We start from the raw sequence: 22,676 nt of genomic DNA on the forward strand, positions 1-22,676 counted from the left end.
TAGTGAAGTAAGTAACGATCATGCTGCTAAAAGCGAAACTCAATCTATTGCATTTTTGATTACTTGTACACCAACCTGCAACCACGATAATTTTAAACCAGACGAGATACATTGGTATTGATTGATTGAACTTTTATCCTCGAACTGAGAAAACTTTTTTGAAAGTTTAATCCTGGCAGTTTCACATATTTTCCGAGGCTTTCTACCTTTTCACTGATGGAAGCCTGGTCACCGATATTGACAGAATGAAGTTCCCGATCGTTGATGTCTGCGCATTGCTCCATCTACTATAGGTGCCCCTAAATGGACAGCAATCTTTAAAGTGTGTTGCTCAAGCGCAAACCCAGAGAATCGAACCAGCGTCACTTGAACTTAAGTTTCTTTGCTCATGAAGCCAAGCGCTTAACCAACTGACTTTTGTGGATATTTCAAATGTAACTGCAAACATAGATCTTTTTAACTGATAATGTATGGATGCATATCATGTGGTTCAGAGCTCTTCATCACTTCACTCGAGTTGTAGGAAGAGTTATACCAGCATACGTGGGAGACGGTATATGTGTTCTTTTCAACAGACGACGAAGGTAAAGAAGTTTTAATCTTGTTTTGAACTTCTTCAACCAACGATTTTTGTCATGATATCGCAGATAAGCAGTAGCCTAATGCAGAGAATGAAAAACATTTTGTACATAGGTTTGTTCGTATGAGCACTGCGATTAGCAAAGGGATGAATGTGATGGAGTTCTTTTTCATGCAATCTTTTTACTTCAGCAACGAAAATACAGAAAAACTTCGAAAATGTTTGCAGGAAAAAGACCGCATGGTTTGTATTGCAATATTAATATATCGCTAAGCGCATTTAAGATTCACCGCTTTTGCATTGCTCTGCAGTTTCAAACTGCTGGTAAAATTAAACCGTTTGTGAAATGCATGCAGTAAAAAGTATAGACTCTTTCAAGCTAACACGCTTAGGCTAGTTTTAAAGATTTCATTTAATGAGAAACTCCAAATCGATTTAACAGTAAGCTAAAAAAAAATATAGGCTAACTTAAACACTTTGAGAAACTTCAGTCATGAGCTATTCAGGTTTTCAAAACAAAGAGTTTTGATCAAGGCAAAAGTTCTTCAATGCCTTTGCTCCATTGCAATTGACAGTTACTCTCAATTTGACATCAGGCAACGTAAAGTGCATGTAAGACGCATGCAAAGTGCATTATTTTTTTCGCATCTTTCTAGATGTTTAGTTTCGACGCGAGAGGCATTTCCTGGGAAAACTATTTCAAGGTTTACATTATCGGAATAAGAAAATATATACTCAAAGAAGATACATCTGACTACAATGTACAACGCAAGCACCTGCAAAGGTAATAATAATTAAACCATCAATTTTCCAAAATTGTGATTGCCGATGTTTTACCGAGACAATTAGATATGCAGCAAGTTAAAAAACTTAACAGGTAATGATTGAAGTAAGCAAACCATTGGTTTTGTTTACAGATTAGCGTTGTTGGACAACTGCATAAGTGGGGCGATGTTCTTTGGAGCGTGCGGACTTCTGGTGACTTCACGTGTTACCAGACATATGTGGCAGCGATTATCAAATCTTTTCTAATTAACATTTTAATCAGACCCAAAAACGTTTTCGGCTCATCCACTGTAAGCTACAGTTTTACGGATATTCGAAGCAAAAAAACAAAATTAAACTTTTTTCGTGAAAAGAGTTTCGAAACGAAATATTACACAAAGAAACAAAAAATGAAACACAAAAATGATATTTTACGTCAAAACAAAATAAATCGTTTTTCGATTTTTTTTCTTTACTGGAGTATTTTCGATTGAGTTTGGCATAGTCCACTGTCATAAATAAGCTCTCAAAAAAGCTTCCTCACTCCCAGGATAAAGTTTCTCATAATCAACCCACCGGGGAAGATAGATTTTTGGCCCCAGAAGATCAATCCACGACAAAAAATAGTGTTAAAACTTTTTTCGCTTTTTCTTTGGTTATTGGCAAAATTTGCTTCTAAAAAACCTTTTTTGTTGTACAAGTTTTTGGCAATGTTAGGGCTACTGCTTTAGGCTACTTACGTAATGTGTTTATTTAACACAGCTTCACTAAATGCAGTGACACGACTGGAAATAACATGTCTGGAATTGTCCTTCAATGGCTACTTTGATATAAATTTTATATTTGTGATGAAATTAAACCTACAAGCAAAAAATGCCCAGCTTTGCATAGCTCGCCATATCGTGATTCCTGATATGGATTTTGTTTCAAATTTTATGGTAAATGGTAATTACTGGCGATTGGAGACTGTTAGTGAATTATTGAGCAAAAATTCACTCAGTCTTTTTCTGTGCGTTATAAAACTACTGGTCATTCACTGTTACAGGCTATAGTCGGTTAAATATAAGTTGCTGTGGGATTGCTTTGATCCCTAGTAAAACGTCTCAATGTTGTTTTTTTCTACTTTTTTTGTCTTTTATGTTTTGACATGATAAAACTTGTGCAGTACACTAAGTCAGGGTTTTGATATGATAAAACATGTGCACATTGTGCAGTGCACTAAGTCAGGGTTTCCCAAACTGTGGTCCGCGGACCATTGGTGGTCCGCGACGACTGCACAAGTGGTCCGTGGCGATATGACAAAAAATTAAAAAGTCACACATATACGGTGTACAGTAGGCTACTTACCCTGTCAAAGATAATTGCCCCAGTTCTTTACAACTTAAATGATGTCGAAAGTTTTTGCTATCTAGTATCGCAAATCTTACTTGTAGCACCTTCGTTGCAGTTAAAAAGTTGTTTACGAAAAATTAGTGGCTCGCGGCCCAAAAATTTCACAAATAGTGGTCCGTGACCAAAAAAGTTTGGGAAACCCTGCACTAAGTAACCTGTTTGATTAATGGTATCGCGTAGCCTACACCAGAAATTAATTTGTAACACTTTTTGAGTTTTCAAAAATGGTAGGCTTACAAGCCTTTGATGAATGCCGTAGCCTAAGGCATTAGCTAACTTATTTTTTTGATTTTAAAAGTTGTTTAGTATGCTTTGTCATACTTTTTAGTTTTTGAGCGCCATTTTAATCACACTGCCGTAATTATTTCATTAGTAGCGTTGACAGGGAATTGAGGAACTACTTTTGGATCTGGGATCCTGTTTGGGGCCAAAAGTGTTTCCATAAGAGGGGAGGAAATAACAAAAAAATAGTATACTCTTAGTACTGGGTCCCAATTATCCTCGCAACATCCCTGCATGCAGCTTATAGGCCTATTCGTTTTCTATATAACCTGCGATAATCATTTCTTACAATATCATAAACCAGAACGTATATTTTTCTAACGCTTGTTTTTCGTGTAAGAAAACACAGTTTGTTCATTTGCAATTCAAGTTCAACATGTGCAATTAAAATTCCTTTGCTTTGATAGTTTGCTTTTATATGAAACAATGTTTGCAATCACGACAGGGCCAGTGCCCCAACAACAACGACTTCTACAATTAGTCTTCCACAGTATCACTGCAGTGATTTGAAGTCTTTCTTCAATCGGATTTTGTTTCCGTGTTGGTTTCCTCAGCAAGTTCTTTGATAGCTGCAAGGGCTTGTGGGCTAGGCTCCCCCTTTAGCACAAGAGGGTTACTTTTTTTTGCTGGTTCCTTTGGTTGTTGGGTGTTACTGTTAGTTGCTGTTTCTGATGATGCTGATGCAGTTGTAGCTTTTCCTACCCACTGGTGAGATTGTATCTTAGGCAAATTATACCGCTGCTTAATATCATAAGTCAAAATCCCTTGCATGAGTTCTTTTGCTTCGGAGCTAAGCTTTTTGTCTAACTTAGGGCTATACCGCAAAGGTAAGCGTTGATCCATTGCCAAAAGGTTGACATTAGCATCCCGGTAAGGCATAATGGCACAGTTCATAACAAACAAGATAACACCCACACTCCAGTTGTCTGCCACATCTCCCCGATAAGGTATGCCCTAAAAAAGGTTGGTAACTTTTGAAAAGCAGTTGTCGCGTAACAAATGAAATACCGTATCATTTTTAAAAAGCGATGTTAAAGTGTCTTCTGTAGGCTACTTTACAAGATACACTGTTGCACTAGAGTGACTAGACTACCGTAGAAATATTCAATGGTGCTAATTTACGAATGTCATTTAGAAATTTAATTATTAACAAAATATTGAGCAGGCGATTGAAGATAACGAACTGTTCAAATATCAGATGACCGGCTTGGTGGCAACAGAACCGTTACATGTCCTTACATAAGTTTGTTAAAAAGGTCTCATTTGGTTTCATAGGCTTTATGTGAGGAATGGAAAAGCAAGAATACGACGTCTTATGATATTTTAACAGTGTTTAAAGTTTACTGACCTGCAATATCTCTGGTGAAGCGTATGCTGCACTGCCACAAAAAGTTCTGCTCATGTCATTTTTTGACATTTTTCTTGCAAATCCAAAATCAGCAATTTTAACTACTTTCTTTTGGTTGAGCAATATATTTTCGCATTTCAAATCTCTGTGCACAATGCCGTGGGTGTGAAGGTAAACCAGGCCATCGATAATTTGCCTGAAAAGATTTGACGATTCCTTTTCATTTATGGGCCCGCAAAGTTGCACGTAGGAGAGCAAGTCGCCACGACCCGCATATTCAAGTGTCATGTAAGTTTTTTTACCCCCATTAAAAATTTCCATGGTTTTGATGACATTTTCATGATTTAAGACTTGCACTATATCCAGCTCTCTTGGCAAAAATTTTTCTTTAAAATCGTCTGGCACCTCCGAACCGTTTATAATTTTTAACGCCACTCGAATGGGCTTTTCTTGTCCTGGCTTCTGCCAAATTGCACTTTTGACTTTGGCATAACTTCCTTCACCTAAATCTGCTCCCAGAACATAACCCCGTTTTTGCAGCAAAGCTGTTTCACTTCGAAACAACATTCTCCTTCATTTTAGTCGTTCTCCATTAACTGCATATTGATTTTTGCTTGCTACTTTAAATTTGTCAATTTATTTATCCATTTTTCCTATATGATGTGCATTGTCAATACTGATAAAGTTGTTCGTATGTAGAAAAAAGCTTTCTATGATCTCATAATTGCTTACGTTGCAATGCGTACTACAGTATTGCCTTGCATAGGTATAAAGTAAATACGCCACGACTCAGTGTAGAGGTAAGTTACAATAATAATATTTAACTAAATGATGTCGTAAGTAAAATGTTTGAAAGTACGGAAGGTTTTAATAAAAAGCTTGCAATTACACGGACAGACATTTTACGGACAGATTGGTATAAATAATAATATTCTAACTCATGTTTTTTTTAGTATCTGAAATACTTCTAAACCAGACTACGCAATTGGATACCGCGAAAAGCGAAAGTGGAATATAGCATAGGCCTATCTATAGAAGTCGGTAGGCCTATACTGAAAGCAGTAAGCAAAATCAAAAGAATCATTTCTTTACAACGACGATGAAAAAAATACCTCACAGTTATATGCTCTCTGTAATTGAGTACAATTACCCTCACGCTGCTGGAAAGGAAATTGAGTCATTGCTAAACCACTAATGGTGATTTCATATCATATCATTTTATTTTTCTTTATTAATGCACCCCGGACTGAAAAGGTAGGCCTAGCACCAGCTACAAAAAGAGCTTTACCAACGTGTCAATGAACGGGAAAAGAAAGCAAAAACTATAGACGGGTTTAGAACGTGCATGAACAGATGTTTGTATAGCAGGCTACCAAGATACATTTCAGAAGCTGACACAGTAAAAAATCTGAACTTTATCCACTCCATGAATGAGCGGTGCTAAAGATGGCGCTCAGACAAAAATATGGGAATAGACTAGAGATTGAGGCAAAGATTTGCAACTTGTTCACTCTCGTGTAGGCCTATCCTTTGCAGACGCAGTTTTTAAAGCTCAATTTAGTTCCCAAGTTTTTTTTTTTTTTTTTTATTAAAATTAGGCGTTTATCAAGCAGATGGGATTGGTCGAAAATAAATAAACTGAACCTTGTTGATTCTCTTGAATTACTCAATTAAAAGATAAAATTTACCTTCAGTGAAGAACTTCTGTACTGTAGTGATCTATTACATCATTTAGCTCAATGGTTCTTAACCTAGGTGCTCTTGACTTTGAGGGGCTGAAATATTCAGAGGGCGCTATGTTCAGAAGGTGTAACGATATTTTCCTCACTACAATTTCGCTTTAGTAGTTCTGCTAGATCAGTGTTTCTCAACGGGAGCGGTACCGCCCCCCTGAGGGCGTTTTGATTTTGCAGGAGGGCGGTATGATTACCTCGGCTTAAGGGGCGCGTTTTGATTGTTAGGGGGCATTCAGGTTTAACCCATCTACCGCCCAGCGTAACGATTTCGTCAAAGAGCTCGTGTTTCCGTGGTAGCATTTCCTACCTCATACCTGGTGGGAAAGGGATTCAGCTGTGTTGTTCTGCTACATACCAAACAGTAAAATCCACTTGACATATCCATAAGAGGTGATCTTCGAATGTTTCTCACTGGTTTTACACTGGATGTGAAGAAACTGGCACTTTCTCACCAAGCCCAGGGTTCACACTGACTACCAGTAGGCCTATACTGTTTTCATGCCCGCAAACATATAGCCTATTTGCTTTTTATCAAATATACAGTACTTACTATAGTCTCTAAAACCCTTACAGCCTGTTTCACCCTAAAAGGGGGATCACCAAAAGGTCTTTATTCTAATAGAAATATAATTCTATTTAAATAAGGACCTTCTGATGATCCTCCTTTTAGGGTAAAACAGGCTGCAAGGGTTTTAGAGACTGGTAACTATAGCCTATATTTGATGTAATTATATCGCTCTGCTTGACTTTTTGCTTAGCATTGAGCACTTTTTGTAGTATTAATAGTATTTATTGTTTTATATTCACTTTTCGTAATTAATCGTTTTTGTTGGGGGGCGGTAAAATTTTGTCAGTTCATGAAGGAGGCGTTGGACCAAAAAAGGTTAAGAAACACTGTGCTAGATCAAGATCAATGTATAATCTTGCGCTGCTCTGCCTATAGGCCTACTAGCTCTAGAATCTACTCTATAAGAAGCATTCTTTTATGGAACGTTTGCGATGTGATCTCGCCTTGTCTGATGTGATCTTTATATAGTTGTCATAATGCGCATTGTCTGGTCTGATGTTTGATTTATTCGCTTTTAAAACGTGGTCAGTTTCCTAGTTGCACAAAGTCGCAACGCAGAATCTTATACAACATCGTTCATCATCTTTAGTACAGTCCTTACATTATGGTGGGCGACAGACCATTGAAATCTCTGAAAAGGGGCGCTGGAAAAATGGTTGAAAACCACTGCTTTAGCTCATCCTTCGTCCGCCTCCAAAAAAGTGTTGCCCCCGCCCCAGAGCTGGTTCGGCTCTTGGGGTTTGCGCTTAAGCAACGCATTTCAGGACTGCTTTACATTCAACGGCACCTATTGGATGGAATAATTCCTCGGTAACAACCCTTCAACAACAATCAGAAACTTCACTCTGTCAATCTCGGTGAACGGCCCTGCGTCAGTGGTTCAAAGCCTCTACTATTTACAAGTATGCGAAGCTACCAAGATTAATCACTCAAAGAAGCCTTCCCAGACCGAAGATAAAGATGAAATCAATCAATCCTTTCATGGATCTTAAAGGTTTCTTTTCCTTCAACAAATAAACCAAATCAATCGACTTATGCATTATTTTCCAAAGATTCATGTCATTTTCCAAGAAACTTGCTCCCATCGTAAACAAAAAATGCATACATAGTGCAATTTAAGTGACCCTTGAGCCCTTACTTCCCACCCCTGATACTTTATTATCCAAAAAATTTTCAAATCAACTTTATAAAAGCATCTTTTTCGAATAATAATAACAAAATTACTGCAACTTTAAAATAATTGGGGGACACGTCCTCTGCTACCCTTAGCTTAGATGCTACACTACTAGGTATAGGCCAGGGCTTCCCAAACTGGGGGTCGCGACCCCTCAAGGGGTCGCGTAACAAACTTCAGGGGTCGCAGAAAGTGTACCAATTTGCACAAGGTGCTGCATATTCAATAGGCTGCTCGTATTTTTGAAAATTTATGATGTGAAATGGAATCGGTGTTAAAAACTCTTTAACTGCATCGTGAAGTAAGGTGGCTTTCAAAAGTCAACGGTTTAAAATGGCTAGCCAATTAACGTTGAAAACAGAAATCGTGATTTTTCCAACAAAATAAAATTCAGTCTTGGTCCACCATTGTCGCAAAAACATCTAGCTTTTGAAATTATGTCAAATGTCAGATTTGCTTGAAAAACTGAACGAATTTAATTTATCCCTCCAAGGAGAAAACATCAATATTTTGATTAAAATCTAATATTGATGCGTTCATCAAAAATTTGAACATCTGGAAACCAAAATTTCAAAATGACTTATTTACAATGTTCTCACTTCGCCTACCGTTCCAACCTAAGCAACATTGAAACCGCCTTGAGACCAGCTTTAACTAACATTGAGCCACGGGTGGACTTGCTTTGTAGCAGAAAGCAGTCACACCCATCACACTGAATAAATGTGTTTGCTTTTTTGTTTTGTTTCCAATAGGCTGCCCATCGGCTTTGTTGTTATGGTTAGAAAGAAATAAAAACAAACTGAACTGAGAACGGTAAATTGTTTTTGGTTTTCGTTAGATTTAAGCTTTTCAATAAATATCACAAATGTATATTTCGCATTGTTCGTCGTTTTAATGGTAAGGGGCCGCAAAACATTTTAGGAGATTAAAAGGGGTCGCGATCAAAAAAGTTTGGGAAGCCCTGGTATAGGCTACAGATAAGACAACGTGCCATCTTCTGTTGGCCTTTGACCATTGCACGACAGATTTGTGTGTTCTGGAATTGTGCAGATTATTCAGCGGTTACGTATGCAATACAAGCAAATCCGATTGAAACTGTCTGCGCAGTCTACTCAAAACTGAGTATTCAACACTTGATTTTGAAAAAGTGTAGCCTAGCATAGAATAAATATTTAGCCTAACATTCTAATTCGTTACACAAAATTGCAAACAAATAAGGCCATTTAACTATCATTTTCGTTGTACATCGACAACGCAAAAAAAAAAACGATCATCACAAAGACACAAACATTAAAAAAAAACTCCAAGACTGTAAGGTTACAAGAAATCACAAAAATTTAAATTCGCAAAATTACACATTTTTGGCAATCCATATGGTTTGCCAGATTTCAAGAACGGAATCAAAATGAGTAGAAAAAATGAAGTATTTTGGAGTAGCAACAGACTATATTAGCTTACCATGAAAGTACAACAGACCACATACGTTGTTTGTGAAGTCAAATTTTTGTTAATTTTTTACTAATTTCCCATAACTTAGCACACTCGTCCTTGTTTAGAGCCATTTTATGGACCTTGTGGTCTTCTTCTCCATTTCCAAAGTATTTTCCAGTTACGTTGTCCATTTGACGAGATACGACACATTTTAGAACAGGTTGGCAACCTTCGAATGGACTCTGAAATCAATGGCAAGTTATTTTTTTAAATAACAATACACTCCTGAACGTTTGGTTGGCCTACCGAAAACTTTGTTTTCAGTATAATGTTCATTTTTTTCAAATATGAGGTATGTTTTGTACTACTGTATTGTATTCGCACGAACACACAGCTGCAGCGTCACCAATTTCAATTTTTTATATTCAACTTTGTTATCATTCGTTTTTTGCCTTTCACTTTTTAATCATCCCACTGTTGCTTAGTGCTTGCAGTGTCCAATGGTCATAAATCCGACACCCTGTCGTGTATTATTAGAATTTTTAAAGTGGTACTGAATCGTATTCTTGCTTTTGGCACTTAGCAAAATAATAGATTCGTGTTAGTTTATTATAGTACCCCCCTCGGCTGCGATGACACTAACACCTTGCAAAGCGTTGCTGTGAGCAGTGCCGGTCTTTGGGATGTGCAAACCGTGCGATCGCACAGGGCCCGCAAATTAGGGGGCCCGCAATTTACTCAGAAAATGCAGTAATTTTGTCATTTTCAAAGGAAAAATTCAACAAGTGAATTCAGCAAAGGAATTCGCAACCAGAAAACATAGAGACTCAACGAATTCAACCTATTTCGTCGCCTGAATATTTCGTACCCTGAAAAGATCGAGAAAAAAAAACGACATAGCCAAAATCGCTGATCGGAGTTGCCGCAAACATTTCAAAATTTCTCGATCTTTTCAGGGGACGAAATAAGTCGAAATTTAATTTTGTTACACGATTTCAGGGGACGAAATAGGTTGCATCCAGAGTCCAGACTCAACATACTGTAGAGACATAGCTTTATTTCCGAAAAATGCCAAAGAAAGCATGATCTTATCCTTTTGCTATGCCACCGGACAGCACCATTTCACAGTAATATTCATACCTAAATTTTTGTTGAACATGCTCTCAGAATGTCCCAAATTCAAACAAATTTTTCAAAATTTTCTGGGGGAGGCCCCCCAGACCCTCCACCGCTGGTTGTCGTCTTTGGCGATCACGCCGCCACCGCCGCCCCTCCCCTTTCAAAGTACCTAGCTACACCACTGAATTGGATTATTGTCATTGAGGCCCGCAAAAGCATATTCCGCACAGGGCCCGAAAAACCCTAAGACCGGCACTGCTGTGAGCAACTTAAATCTGCGATGGATGGTTACTCTTATATGCTATATTATATAAAAACACAATATTATTACATGTCATTACAAGTATTATAAACAAAGGTTATAATTGATTTGATTTTCTTAAATTGAATAAACAATAATCAAACATATTAGGAAATAACAAACAATCATGACAGCAAATAAGTCGTTTTTTACATTGATTCAATGTAAAAAACCGACTGATTTACTGCCTGGGGCCAAAAACAAAACTTGTTGGTAGCTTCGTTTCTCTACAAAAACAAACCTTAGCAATAACTTCCAAGAACATCCGGGTCACCATGACAGGAAGTCGACGTTCTTTAATTATGTTCGTGCGGACAATTCCAGGATGGACACAATTCGCAGTCACGCCACTGTCTTTCAACCTTATAAGAGAATTTATTACAAGTGGGGATAAAATTACACATCAACATTACTGTAAACTACTGAAATATTTGAATAATTTGAAATCAAAAAAATATTTTTCATCCAACGTGAATTGATATATTTTTTAGGTTAGCGAGATGACGATTTTAGGTTATGTTGATCGAACCCTTGTAGCCTACTTTGCGTGAAGCGTGTTCAGTTCAGTTTGTTTTTATTTTCGACGATCAAAGCGAAAATAATGCATGCTAACAATCTAGAAAAATGGTAGAAGTGACAAAACGCAGCGTTGAGATGAAGTAGAAAAGTAAATGAAAAAATTTGGGCAGATTGCAACACATTCAACTGCATATATACTGTGCATAAGAATTGAAGGAAAATTAAATAAAGAAATTGATATTTATTATAGTGTGCTTGATTAAGATAAAAAAGAACTATACCAGGGTTGCCGGGAAGAACTTGGAAGTATTAGTTTCAAACTTGGACATTTTAGGGCAAAAATAAATGTTCTATTTGAGGTCCGGGAATTTACTGATATCACATTAAATTAAATTTTGGCGCATATAAATGCTCGAATGGTTTGCTTGCCGTTCGACCCGGCATGTAAAATTAAGTCAATTGATTGTTTTCTATTTGAATTTTAGGTCATCTGGCAACCCTTCTCAATACCTTCTTGATAGTAGGGGGGTGTGTTAATTGTCGATTCATACCGTACGCTGCTAAAAATTTGTGGAGCAGTATCCAACTCTAGAATATTTATAAAAAATCGACATACGATACCCCTAACCCCCATGTACATGCCCCCTGAATATAAGGTACCCCTATTTTCAGAAAAATATGAGATTGTTGGCCTTTTCACCCACTATACTTGCGTTTTGGTGGTATTTATCTTACTCATATGTGGCTTTTCGGGGTCTGTGTGTTCAAATGTGACATTAGAAAATTCCTAAGAATTTTCAATATGGCGGTATTTCAATATGGCGGCCAAAATGGGGCTTGGAATGGGTACTTTTGTAAATTTTGACCAAACATAGTTGTGTGATATGTCGAATTATAAGTTTTCGAGGGCGTAGAATACGAATTTGATCCCAAAAGTAGGCTTATTCTTTCCTGGCATGCGCAATGAATATACCTGAGTATTTATATATGTTCATACTGATGAATTATGCTTGTTATTTTGCATTGTGTTTTGCAATATCTTCAGGATATGCAGAGTATCGACAGATCGCGCCAGACGGCTGTCTTAGAAAAATCATACTTGGAAGAGAAAGCAGAGATAAGTGGCTCCTCCGAACAATCAGCTGAGGAAAACCGAAGCGAGTATGAAGTAAGTGATTCCGAGGAAGTTTCAAGAGGACACAGAAAGAAACGAAAGCTCAATTTTGGTCTCAGTATATCTGATGAACATGATGACATGCCAGCGCAGTATCGTCACATCCGTTTAGGTGAACCAAAAGTGCGTCCAGGGATTTACGAGGCAATGGACAAATTAAAAAGCGTCAACCACATGTCAGAAACACAGGCGGCGTTGTGACCATCGGCAATAAGGTTTTTAGTCGAAAATGGAAACTTCATAATGAGTCTCCCGATGAAATAGACAGAGATACGTTGCCTGATAAGCGCAACGTGAAACAGGTGGGGCAAAGTTTAGAAGCTTTGGCGTTAGATGAAATCGTAAAACAGATGATGGACAGCGATGAAAAATCTACAGTTAGGCGCAGATGACGGATCAAAAAAGCAAGGAGCTGGGTCCTTCTCAGTTCGGGGTGTAACGGTAAATGGCATGTTTCGACCACTACCAACATTGCCAATTGCATCCAAGACTCGTGAAAACCTAGCAGAACTGAAGATTGCCCTGTTAAATGTGTTATCAGCTGCTAGTGGAGTCAGCACCAAACTTCTGTTTGAAAAACTTGACTTCATTCTTACTGATCAGACTTCGCACAATCTAGAGGTAGAGAAACTTGTAGCTGAAAGACTTGAGACTGGGCATATCCCTGATCACCTCTTCTGTAATGTGCATCCAACTTTGATCTCCAATAGAATAATCACGAGGTTATGGTAGGGTTGGGCAAACAACATGACTTTTTTTACAAGGAGTGTTTTTTATAGCCATTTTTCACGCTGATCACGAATCCGTTGAAATTTTTGACTTAGGATGATGTCTTAGGTTGGTAAAATGCAAAAATTCAAAATGGCCGCCAAATTCATGCATTTTTCAGATAAAATTTGATGATTATGTCTTACTAGGTCATGTAATATGTCATTTTTTATGTTTTTAGGGTCACTGATATCGAATATGAGGTCAAAACAGTGATATATACATAATAGCTTTTTATCAGTTATAGCTAAAACTGTGTATTTTTTATTGAAAAATACTTACTTTTTAATTTCAGAACCATTTTTGAGTTGATTAATCAACTATATCCTTTGTTTTTGATGTTGTACGTTTTTCGTGTCATTACAGATAATCAACAGTGATGTCTGAAACTAGTTATACACTTAATACACGAAGTGACTTTGTGAAAAAAACGTTGTATGGGATGGTTTACCATGAGGAACCTGAAATAAAGACGTTGAGTAAATTACCCGATGGAAGATACATCCTCGGTCGCATGTTAAATGTATGCAAAACAAAGAAAGGACAAAAACAACTAACACTAGTAGATAGCAGCAAAATAGTTGCAACTGAACTTTGCAAAGATTGGCTGGAAAAGAACGTATACCCAGAGCATGAAAGCGTGGTATCCAAACAGATCAAAAATGATTATGAACTTCTCAGAAATTTGTGCAAACAAGATAACAATACAAGGTACAAGAAAACGGATGCGTGGATTAGTAAAGTAATGAGTTTTAATGAGAGAATGACTAAAAATGCATACGATGTTCGAACAAAAAACAGCGATTATCAAGCGAAATTAGAGAAGCAGTTTGGAGTAAAAATGACTCCAGAAGATGAAGAATTCTACCGTGATGACTGCTTTGGAAGTTATAAAGCTATTTGTCTATCTACTGTTTCAAGTTCCTGGCGAAAACAAAAGCACCGACAAGATACACGCCAATTATCAGCTGAGAAGAAAAGAGGAGAAATGAAATCTTCTACAATGCGAAAAATGGAGGGTAGGAAGTTGCAGTATGAGGAATCATTGTCTCTGGCTGATGGCGATAATCAATCAATCATGATCAGCGATAAGCAGAAACAAGATGTGGAATTTTCAATGGATAATCTGAACTTTCGTACGTCTTCATCTTCTTCCATCTCTACCCGTAGTAAGAAATCGTCCAGTTTACTTGATACTCTGGACAGTGTCAAAGACTTCTACAGTGATCGTTTCCCAAAAGTCAAAGTCAGAGAAAGTCGCAATAAACTCAACGAAAAAATAGTGCGATGTACAATGCAATGTTTCTTGGATTATAAAGTGAGTGCTGCGGATTTAGCCGGTATAATAGTACAAACTGCTAACTTGATATTTGATCAAAACTGGGATTTGAGCACTGAAGAAAATGAAGAAGATGATGATGAATCGGATTCTGAAAGCCAAGAACTAATCTCTTCGCTTCCAAGCGGAAGCTCCGAAGCCGAGACACTTGCACAAAAACGACGAAAATGTACCAAAGATTTGACCTTCGTTTTCCCAAGTAGGAGAACTCTCAACAGGTATTTGGAGGATGCCTCACATATGAATTTGGAGATGGTCGCTAATATACTTCTAGAGAAAGAAGACAGTGTTGTAACTGTCGGCCTCGATGACACTACTAAAGCGGCCGGCCATCGGTCGTATGATGTAAAGGCCGACCACATTACAATATCGGGACCCAGTGGTGACAGACGTACCATGACTACTGGTTACACAGAGCATCTAAGTCACGCAGGAGCAGATGGCGCCGCAGCATACGAGTACAAGCTTAAATGCTTGGCAGCATTGTCAAATTTAACCGTTGATGAAATCAAGGGTGCCATCGATTTTTGGATGTCCGACAGGGCAGGTGACTGTACCACGCTCTTGCAACATTTAGGTATTGAAGCGGAGAAGATGATAAAATGGTGTGCCCATGTAATTTTGGGAATTGACCATGCTTGCGATAAGGTTTTTCGTAATATAGAGCAAAAGATTGGTGTTCAAAAGTTGCTACACGTATCTGCTGGTGAGAAAGTATTCAATATCACTTTATATTGATAAACGTGAAGATGACACGGGTGGTGAGAGAACTTGGGAAGGTGTCAGGTCGTTTTTCGATAAGAAAATACCAGAAATTAGAGCCAAGCAAGAGGAGTGCATGAACGCGGAGAGGGGTCAAGTCCGATTGTATGGTGCTGTACTGAATGAAGTTCTAGATGCAATGGACAGACAGTTGTCCGAGATGAACTTTTTTGCAGGTCAAAGTAGTGACGACGTCAAATTGAAACATGCACCATTGACAAATTTAGGATGCGAAGCCGAATTCGCCAAACTTGATAACCGTATAACTTTCAGTGGTGGATCGACGACAGTAAGAACTCATTCAAGGAAGAATGTAGTTTCAACGGATAAATTTCTCATGGATTCGTCGTTTACAGATCTCAATGAAGATGAGAAGTGGAAATGGGCAAGGTGCTCAGAAGAAGTTACCCAGGCGAAAAAGCTTGAACAAGACTTTATTGTTCAGTTAAAAACAAGTCAACAACTTGCGCTTCTGAAGAAGCAAGAAGCGAAGAAGAAGAAAATAGCCAAAGTGCTACTGGTACTTGAGGAGTGTAAGAAGCATGGAGGTCCGGCGACTCCAAATACACTTGACTCTCTTGATAGACTTAATGAATCACAACTGCTCAACGACATTGGTTACCTTAGATCGACAGTGGCGCTCGATATACGCCAAAAGCGTAGAGTTAAATGTGCAGACGGTATAAAAACATTCACGTTTGAGAAGTTCAGTATAGACGAACTGAAAACATCCATCAGAAATGCTATCAAGCCAGAAGACAATGTTTCTGTTGCTGTCGATATCCTGCTGAAAAAAGTTCTTTGAAATTCAAAGGACTCTTGTACAAACAAAGTTGTTGAGATGCTGGTACGCAGATGTTGAAGTGAAAATTAAAGTAGCTTATGAAAATTTATATCTTAATTTTTCCTTTGAAATTATGGTTCTGCTCACATTTCAGTGCACATTTTATCGCAATATGTATCTGGAGCGGTCCAGTTGACCTGTACAAGTTTGAAAACATGATTATCGATATCAGTGACCCTAACAACAGAAGAAATGACATATTACATGACTTAGTAAGGCATAATTATCAAATTTTAGCTGAAAAAATGTGTAAATTTGGCGGCCATTTTGAATTTTTGCATTTTACCAACCTAAAACATCATCATAGATCAAAAATTTCAACGGATTCGTGATCAGCGTGAAAAATGGCCATAAAAAACACTCCTTTTAATGGGACAACAGAGAAAAAGTCTATGTGTGCCCAACCCTAGTTATGGGCAGAGATAGAGAACGCTCTTGGAAAGGACAAAATCTATTCAAAATTCCTCGTTGAAGCAAGTAATACACGTTCAAGTGTAACCGAGCAAGCACTCGATTGCATAACAAGGCTCGTAAACGACGACTTCGATCACAAGCCTTGGAACAGAGCAGTGGATTTTGATATCTTCATAGCGCCGAAAAAAAATCTTTCCGTATATTTAAAAGATGAAAGATTTAATCGATTGACACTCACTTGCGCTGTAGTTGTTCACCATCTTCAAGACGTGAATAGATTTCTACAAAAATTTGAGCAAGTAACAAACCAGCTCGCTTGTATTGTAAGATGTTTTCTAGAACTAGATTTCATGAGAGTAATGTACGACGTACGTTGTAGGAGCACTGATTGGATTGCATCTGGTAGAACCTTTTCTATCCCTCACTACGGCAAAAACTACCAAGTATTCAAAGCTAACAGAAGCTTTCCAAACACTGAATAAAAACCTTCGTGACACCGATGCTCAGGCTTTTCTCAATCTCGAACAGCCTGCATGCAACTTCATTTCCCTGGAACGCTTCAACTAGACAACATACAGCCAAGATATCCGTAAGTCACTTAGTAAAGCAATTGAAGACACACGTCCTGAAGTGATTAAAGGACTTACTATGTTATTACCAAAACTAGCGGATGATTTCCAACGCCAAAAAGGGGACATATTTGGATTTCAGATGAAGTGTCGGAGATTGCTCTGTCAAGAATGGATTTGGAAAAACTAAAAAGTGCCCCTATACACAATCTGGATTCAGAACGGGCGGTAGGATTCATAAATTATAAACTCAAACAACGAGGCGCCAAGAACTTAAAGTGTGCGTCGACTGTTCAAGTAAAGGCCAAATCACAGGACTTGATAGAATCCAAATCTTCTGGTTCATTCCGAGAATATGGCAACATTGCACAGTTTACGATTCCCGCCGTAATGAAAGCCTGGGATGAGCAACAGAAGCCTTTACAACAACAGGGCCTCGCCGACAAAGAAATAGCTAATGTAGCACTTGATAAAAGACAAAATAATGATTTAAACGAACTGAAAAAACAAGGCTGTCCTTTTACGAAGGACTCTGATGTGGATGAGATTCTAAATAGTAATATAACAGAGATTGAGAAACAGAAGCGGTTATACCTCGAGATCAAATACGCCCGTGACACTGCACTCTCAGTTTCAAAACAAAGTGACATTTTTCGTTTATTGAAAGACCATAAAAAGTTGCCATCTTCTGTTTATGGAGCCAATCTGAAAGCTTACCTGAGTAATTTGAGTTGCAAAGCAGATGTTACGATGACTGATTTAAATTCTGTTCTTGACGGCATGAATCTAACAAAGACCTGAATACTGTGTTTTATACTAAATTACATATACGTCATAAGTTTGAAAATATGTTGTTATCAGCTTATTTTTCGTTTGAAATAATCATGAATTCGTATTCTACGCCCCCGAAAACCTATAATTCGACATATTACATGACTATGTTTGGTTAAACTTTTCGAAAGTACCCATTCTAAGCGCCATTTTGGCCGCCATATTGGATTACCATTATATTGGATTTTTGGAGGTAATTTCTAATGCCATATTTGAACTCACAGATCCCGAAAACCTCTATAGGAGCACCATAAATACCGCCAAACTACACGTCGTTTGGTGAAAAGGCTTAAAAACTCATATTTTGGTGAATTTATGGATACCCCCTTTTCAGGGGGCATGTACATGGGGGTTAGGGTGGTCCAATATGATAATTGTTTTCGTATTCCTGATTTAGATACTACTCCACATATTTTAAGCACCGTACCACGTTGCCATCGTGAAATTCGTCAAATAACACACCCCCCTATTGATAGTTCGAACGTGAACATGACACTCATCAGCTTGCTATTTTGATACAGATAAAGTTGCGGCTTCTTCTCAAAATATCCTTTTTTTAAACTGAGCAATTGACTTGGCATTACACAGTCAAGGTTTAAAGTAGCCATGGTGTGGGAAAACGATCCCACGTTTACAATCCGTGATCCTGGTCCTGATTTCTTTAACAAATCTGAAACAAAGTTAATTGAACTACTGAAATCAAGACTACACTAAAGGTGTTTAACAATTAATCAAAAAGGGCCTTGCACTATAGGCTCTTATCTAGAAGAGGGCAATCGCATCAAGGTACGTTGATGGGATGTTAAGTCATCAACTTGTATTGTATAGCCTACTAGGTTTACATCAAACCGTTTTAGACACATGCGATTTCTATTTAACAGCTAGATTTTTAGCCCTAAATTCAGACAAGATCCCAAAGAGATTTTTACAAAAAATTCAAAAATGTCGAAAAAACAAAAAATAGACCGTCGCTTCAACGTGTTGGAAAACTTATTCAATGAGGCAATAGGCCTATTCGGCTTTTAATTCTATACACAAAAGCTAAGTTAGTTTATTAGCTCACCCAATAAAAGGTTGGTCAAAAGAAAATGACCAAAATAGTTAGTTTGGTAAGTTAGTTCCAACCCATCATTGGTGGTTGTAATAGGTTGGCCGGTTATTGCAGCATTGTTGACCAAAACGTCCAATCTGAAAACAAAATTTACCATTTGGAAACTATTTGATAGATTGAATATAGGCTATAGTTACAAAATTGTTGCAAGACAGATGAGCTTATTAGGCCTACACATTTCATAAACAAGTTCTGCTTTTGGGTTTATTGTACAGAGGATTATAAAACAAAATGCAGCATATACTGCAGATCAAGATATAGTCTAAGATATTTCTATGTCAATAGGGTACGGTATGCAGTTGACCCCTCCAAGCTGTTTAATGTTTTATTGGACTACCCGCTTAATAAGCTGCTATACCTACTAGCAAATTAGCTTAATCCTTGAGTCGTACCAAACGTTGTTATTCTATTTCAGTACAACTGTTTACGTGTCTTTTTTGTGGATTATCCTGAACGACTCGAAAGAAAAGCCTTTGACTTCGTTCAAGCCTCGAAGTTACTAACCTTTCTTCAGTTGTGATTATATCATTTGCAAAATTTCTGACTGATGTCAATGAACTAAGATCCAGTTGCTTCAAAACCAATCCGTTATCTTCTCTTCCAGATGCAGTTCTAATCTCCATCCTCGCTCCTTCCCCTCTCACTATGCACCGGCAAGCCAAGATGACTCTGGCGTTTCTTTTAGCTAGTTCTTTGGCCAGAGCTTTTCCAACTCCTGCAAGAAATGATATTTTTTTACCATTTTTTTTCAACTGGAATAAATATGTTTTTAAAAAATGATCAAAAAATCCTATGACATATGCAATATGCATTGCTAGAAAATGATGAAATTTGTTATTGTGAGATGACCAGTTGAAAGTTATAAATAGTGTGTAAACAAAGTCATATAATTCTTTTAAAAAAAAAGTCTGAAGATACTATTTTAAAAAGTAAAATAATATTCCTCTCATTTTTTGCTGGGAAAGCAAAGGAAGATGTCATGACAAGCCATTGTGATACGAACTGCTTGGGCTGTGTGAGAAATAGATGGTTTAGTTGGTAGTCTACATTAATTCAGTTCCTACCTGCATTAGCCCCAGTGATGATCACCGTTTTTCCTGTCATGTCGAGATCCTCCACCACTTTCATCCGAGTGCTTTTGACATACATTCGCACTATAAATGCAGCTGCCAAGATTGTGAGAATGAAACTCATCAAAAAAGCCATTCCAATAATTAATCTTTGTCACCAACGAAAAGAAAACTCTTGTCTATTCAGTCATCTAAGCCTGGCTGGAGTATAAACTAAATTTTAGTTATAATGACAAAACTGTAAGATATAGTTAGTTACAGACCTGTTTCACCTTCTCAAAATCTGCTTACGTAAATCTACTACAAAGCAACCAAATAAGTTCTTAGTTTTTAACAGCAAACACGCGTAGAATCAATTATTATTACTTTATCATGGCCTATGCAGAAAATCCTGAAGAATGTTTGTTGTGCTTGGATCCACTCCTTACTCTACGCACGCTTGAACAGTAAAGTAAATATAGACTTTGCTTTACTCTGTCAGCTCCCATGTCGGCCAATATGAATTTTTGTCTTTGACAAACAATAAGTTAGTAGGCCTAGGGCCTATATATCTTGTCAGCTCACCAAAACCCACATTCTAACTATACGACTCCGCAAACAGAAACGTTACTGTTTGTCATAGCGCATCAATATGTGTAGAAAACGATAAGGTCATATGTACACCAAAGGTTACTGTGTCAGAATCATTTTTCTAGATTGCTACAATATGTTTGCATATATTATTTTCAAGGTAATGGTCCGCAGATATAAAAAAAAAATACCTGAAGTTTTACCGATATAGGTTCAATTGGAGCCTTCACGCATAGGCCTATAAACTAGATTAACTCAACTGGAATACCTTGCATGGATTATGTGATTCATTGTTTGTTTTTGGATAGCCCTATATTGTTGTGTAGAAAACGAAACATGTCAAACAACAGTGGTGCTGGTCGCTTCAAGCACAATATGTTTCACTGGGGTTTGTGTGACTCACTTAGCCTGCGCTCGTGGCGAACCTCAAAAGGCACAGCACATTATACATCATTGTTCAATTTTCCGACCTGCAGGACATGTGTACCTAATAGATCCCAACACTATTGCATCGTGATCTATTTGTTGGAAGATTGCAATAAATGGCTGTTTTCTACCCACACATGGTTTTTTTAACATTGATTGTTTGAGGAAGTAATTACCTTCAAATCGAGAAAGCTTCTCGCGAAATCTCACCATGCTGGTTCTGCAGACACGCACACCTGGACAGTGGCAGGTTTAAAAAGATGAAGCCACCCGTGAATGTGAGGGTGATTTTCACACTTAAATCCAAGCTTCGGGATATGAAATGATGAGGTTTTCAACCTGCTAAACCAGGATTGTCCAAACTTTTCGCCATGAAAAGCAACTTTGATAATTCAGAAGTTTCCGCGGGCCAACAATCTCTAATAATCTTGTTTTACGCGGAAAATGGTGCATTGCATAGTAATTTTGTGTTATTTAATATCGTTTTCATACAATAAAGCAGTAGACAAGTTTAACTGTTTTGTTTTAAAAGTTATATATCACGAGATGTGATAAGTTAGGCTATAAGATTAGTTTTTCATTATAAATTGAAACATCAACCATGCACCAATGGGGAGTGGCCTCTTCCTCCTCCTGTGAATGTGGTGCCGAGGAACAGACCGCAGACCACATCATCAATGACTGTATACCATCTTCAAGCCATCTAACGGAGTGGAAGGTCTGCGTGTCATGGATCATGAAACCAAAGACTGGCTTCTTTCTAGTAGCCTTCCAGTCTTCTTCTTCGTCGTATGAGCTGTTCTTCTGGACTATATGTTTGGGCATGATGTCATCAGCCACTCGACAGTCTCGTCATCCAGGGCCTTCAGTCCAGGCGCTCCATGTGGTGGTTGATGGATTGGGCAGTCATGGACGACATGATCTACTGTTTGGTCTGTGGCGCCACACTCGCATCCCGGTGAGGAAGCCAGGCCCCATTTGCACATGTCTGAACGAAAGCGACCGACGCCGGTTCGTAGGCGGTTAAGCCGGACCCACGCAAGTCTTGCGAGGGACATTCCCGGAGGGTGGGGATCGACGTCGGGTAGGAAATCACGGAGTCGGGAGGTGTTGTTTTGCCACTCCATGTTCCATGTGTAGTTCGTCCAGTGTGCCGCACTTATTCCAAGATCTTCAACGTTGTTCAGAAGCTGTCGTGCGGCGGGCACAAATGGGCGTCTTGATTTCAGTCGCTGCTGTCCTCCAGGTAGGCGCTGAAATGTACTGTGGAGGAGGTGGTCGGGGTCCAGTGCGCGACGAGCAAGGGAAATCATGGCTCCTTTACGGCGAAGCTCAGCAGGTTGGATGCCTGCAAGGATGGGAAGGCAGTCCGTTGGAGTGGGACGCAGGCATCCAGTCACAGTGCGTAGTGCGTCATTGATGGCGGTGTCAATGTGGCGGGTGTGAGAGCTGCGGCACCACACTGGTGCGCAGTACTCAGCAGTAGAATGGACAAGGGCCAAGGTAGCTGTGCGAAGGGTTTTCGCATTAGCTCCCCAACCGGAACCCGCCAATCGCCTCAAAAGTGCAACGCGCGCAGATAG

General features: G+C 38.5%; 3 protein-coding genes across 3 annotated transcripts; 1 reads left to right on the plus strand and 2 right to left on the minus strand.

Annotated features, from left to right (window-relative positions):
* The first annotated feature begins 497 nt into the window (after positions 1–497).
* Positions 498–3,317, plus strand: LOC145768659 (fatty acyl-CoA reductase 2-like). The gene is made up of 4 exons (XM_082580216.1): positions 498–584; positions 694–823; positions 1,237–1,364; positions 1,498–3,317. Exons 2-4 carry the CDS (start codon positions 704–706, stop codon positions 1,610–1,612), a joined length of 363 nt encoding a protein of 120 aa, XP_082436342.1. The 5' UTR covers positions 498–584; positions 694–703; the 3' UTR covers positions 1,613–3,317.
* Positions 3,318–3,331: 14 nt separating this feature from the next.
* LOC145768658 (testis-specific serine/threonine-protein kinase 3-like) lies at positions 3,332–5,044 on the minus strand. The gene is made up of 2 exons (XM_082580215.1): positions 4,368–5,044; positions 3,332–3,973 (listed from the first exon to the last, which is right to left on the minus strand). Exons 1-2 carry the CDS (start codon positions 4,932–4,934, stop codon positions 3,539–3,541), a joined length of 1,002 nt encoding a protein of 333 aa, XP_082436341.1. The 5' UTR covers positions 4,935–5,044; the 3' UTR covers positions 3,332–3,538.
* Positions 5,045–9,118: 4,074 nt separating this feature from the next.
* Positions 9,119–20,176, minus strand: LOC145769482 (retinol dehydrogenase 14-like). Its single transcript, XM_082581127.1, has 6 exons — positions 20,092–20,176; positions 19,532–19,742; positions 18,980–19,104; positions 18,379–18,586; positions 10,938–11,058; positions 9,119–9,518 (listed from the first exon to the last, which is right to left on the minus strand). The coding sequence occupies exons 1-6, from the start codon at positions 20,174–20,176 to the stop codon at positions 9,342–9,344; spliced, it is 927 nt and encodes a 308-aa protein (XP_082437253.1). The 3' UTR covers positions 9,119–9,341.
* Between the last annotated feature and the right edge of the window lie 2,500 nt (positions 20,177–22,676).

This window comes from Aplidium turbinatum, chromosome 4 (assembly GCF_918807975.1).
Source record: "Aplidium turbinatum chromosome 4, kaAplTurb1.1, whole genome shotgun sequence".
In the NCBI taxonomy this organism is placed as follows: domain Eukaryota; kingdom Metazoa; phylum Chordata; class Ascidiacea; order Aplousobranchia; family Polyclinidae; genus Aplidium; species Aplidium turbinatum.

Coding starts and splice junctions, on each gene's coding strand:
- LOC145768659 (XM_082580216.1), top strand. CDS start 704: ATGAGCACTGCGATTAGCAAAGGGATGAATGTGATGGAGTTCTTTTTC. Junction 824..1,236: donor TGCAGGAAAAAGACCGCATG/GTTTGTATTGCA, acceptor GCATCTTTCTAG/ATGTTTAGTTTCGACGCGAG. Junction 1,365..1,497: donor CAACGCAAGCACCTGCAAAG/GTAATAATAATT, acceptor TTTTGTTTACAG/ATTAGCGTTGTTGGACAACT.
- LOC145768658 (XM_082580215.1), bottom strand. CDS start 4,934: ATGTTGTTTCGAAGTGAAACAGCTTTGCTGCAAAAACGGGGTTATGTT. Junction 3,974..4,367: donor CTTCACCAGAGATATTGCAG/GTCAGTAAACTT, acceptor AACCTTTTTTAG/GGCATACCTTATCGGGGAGA.
- LOC145769482 (XM_082581127.1), bottom strand. CDS start 20,176: ATGTATGTCAAAAGCACTCGGATGAAAGTGGTGGAGGATCTCGACATG. Junction 11,059..18,378: donor TTCGAACTATCAATAGGGGG/GTGTGTTATTTG, acceptor TTCTCTTATAAG/GTTGAAAGACAGTGGCGTGA. Junction 9,519..10,937: donor TCTTGGAAGTTATTGCTAAG/GTTTGTTTTTGT, acceptor CATTGATTTCAG/AGTCCATTCGAAGGTTGCCA.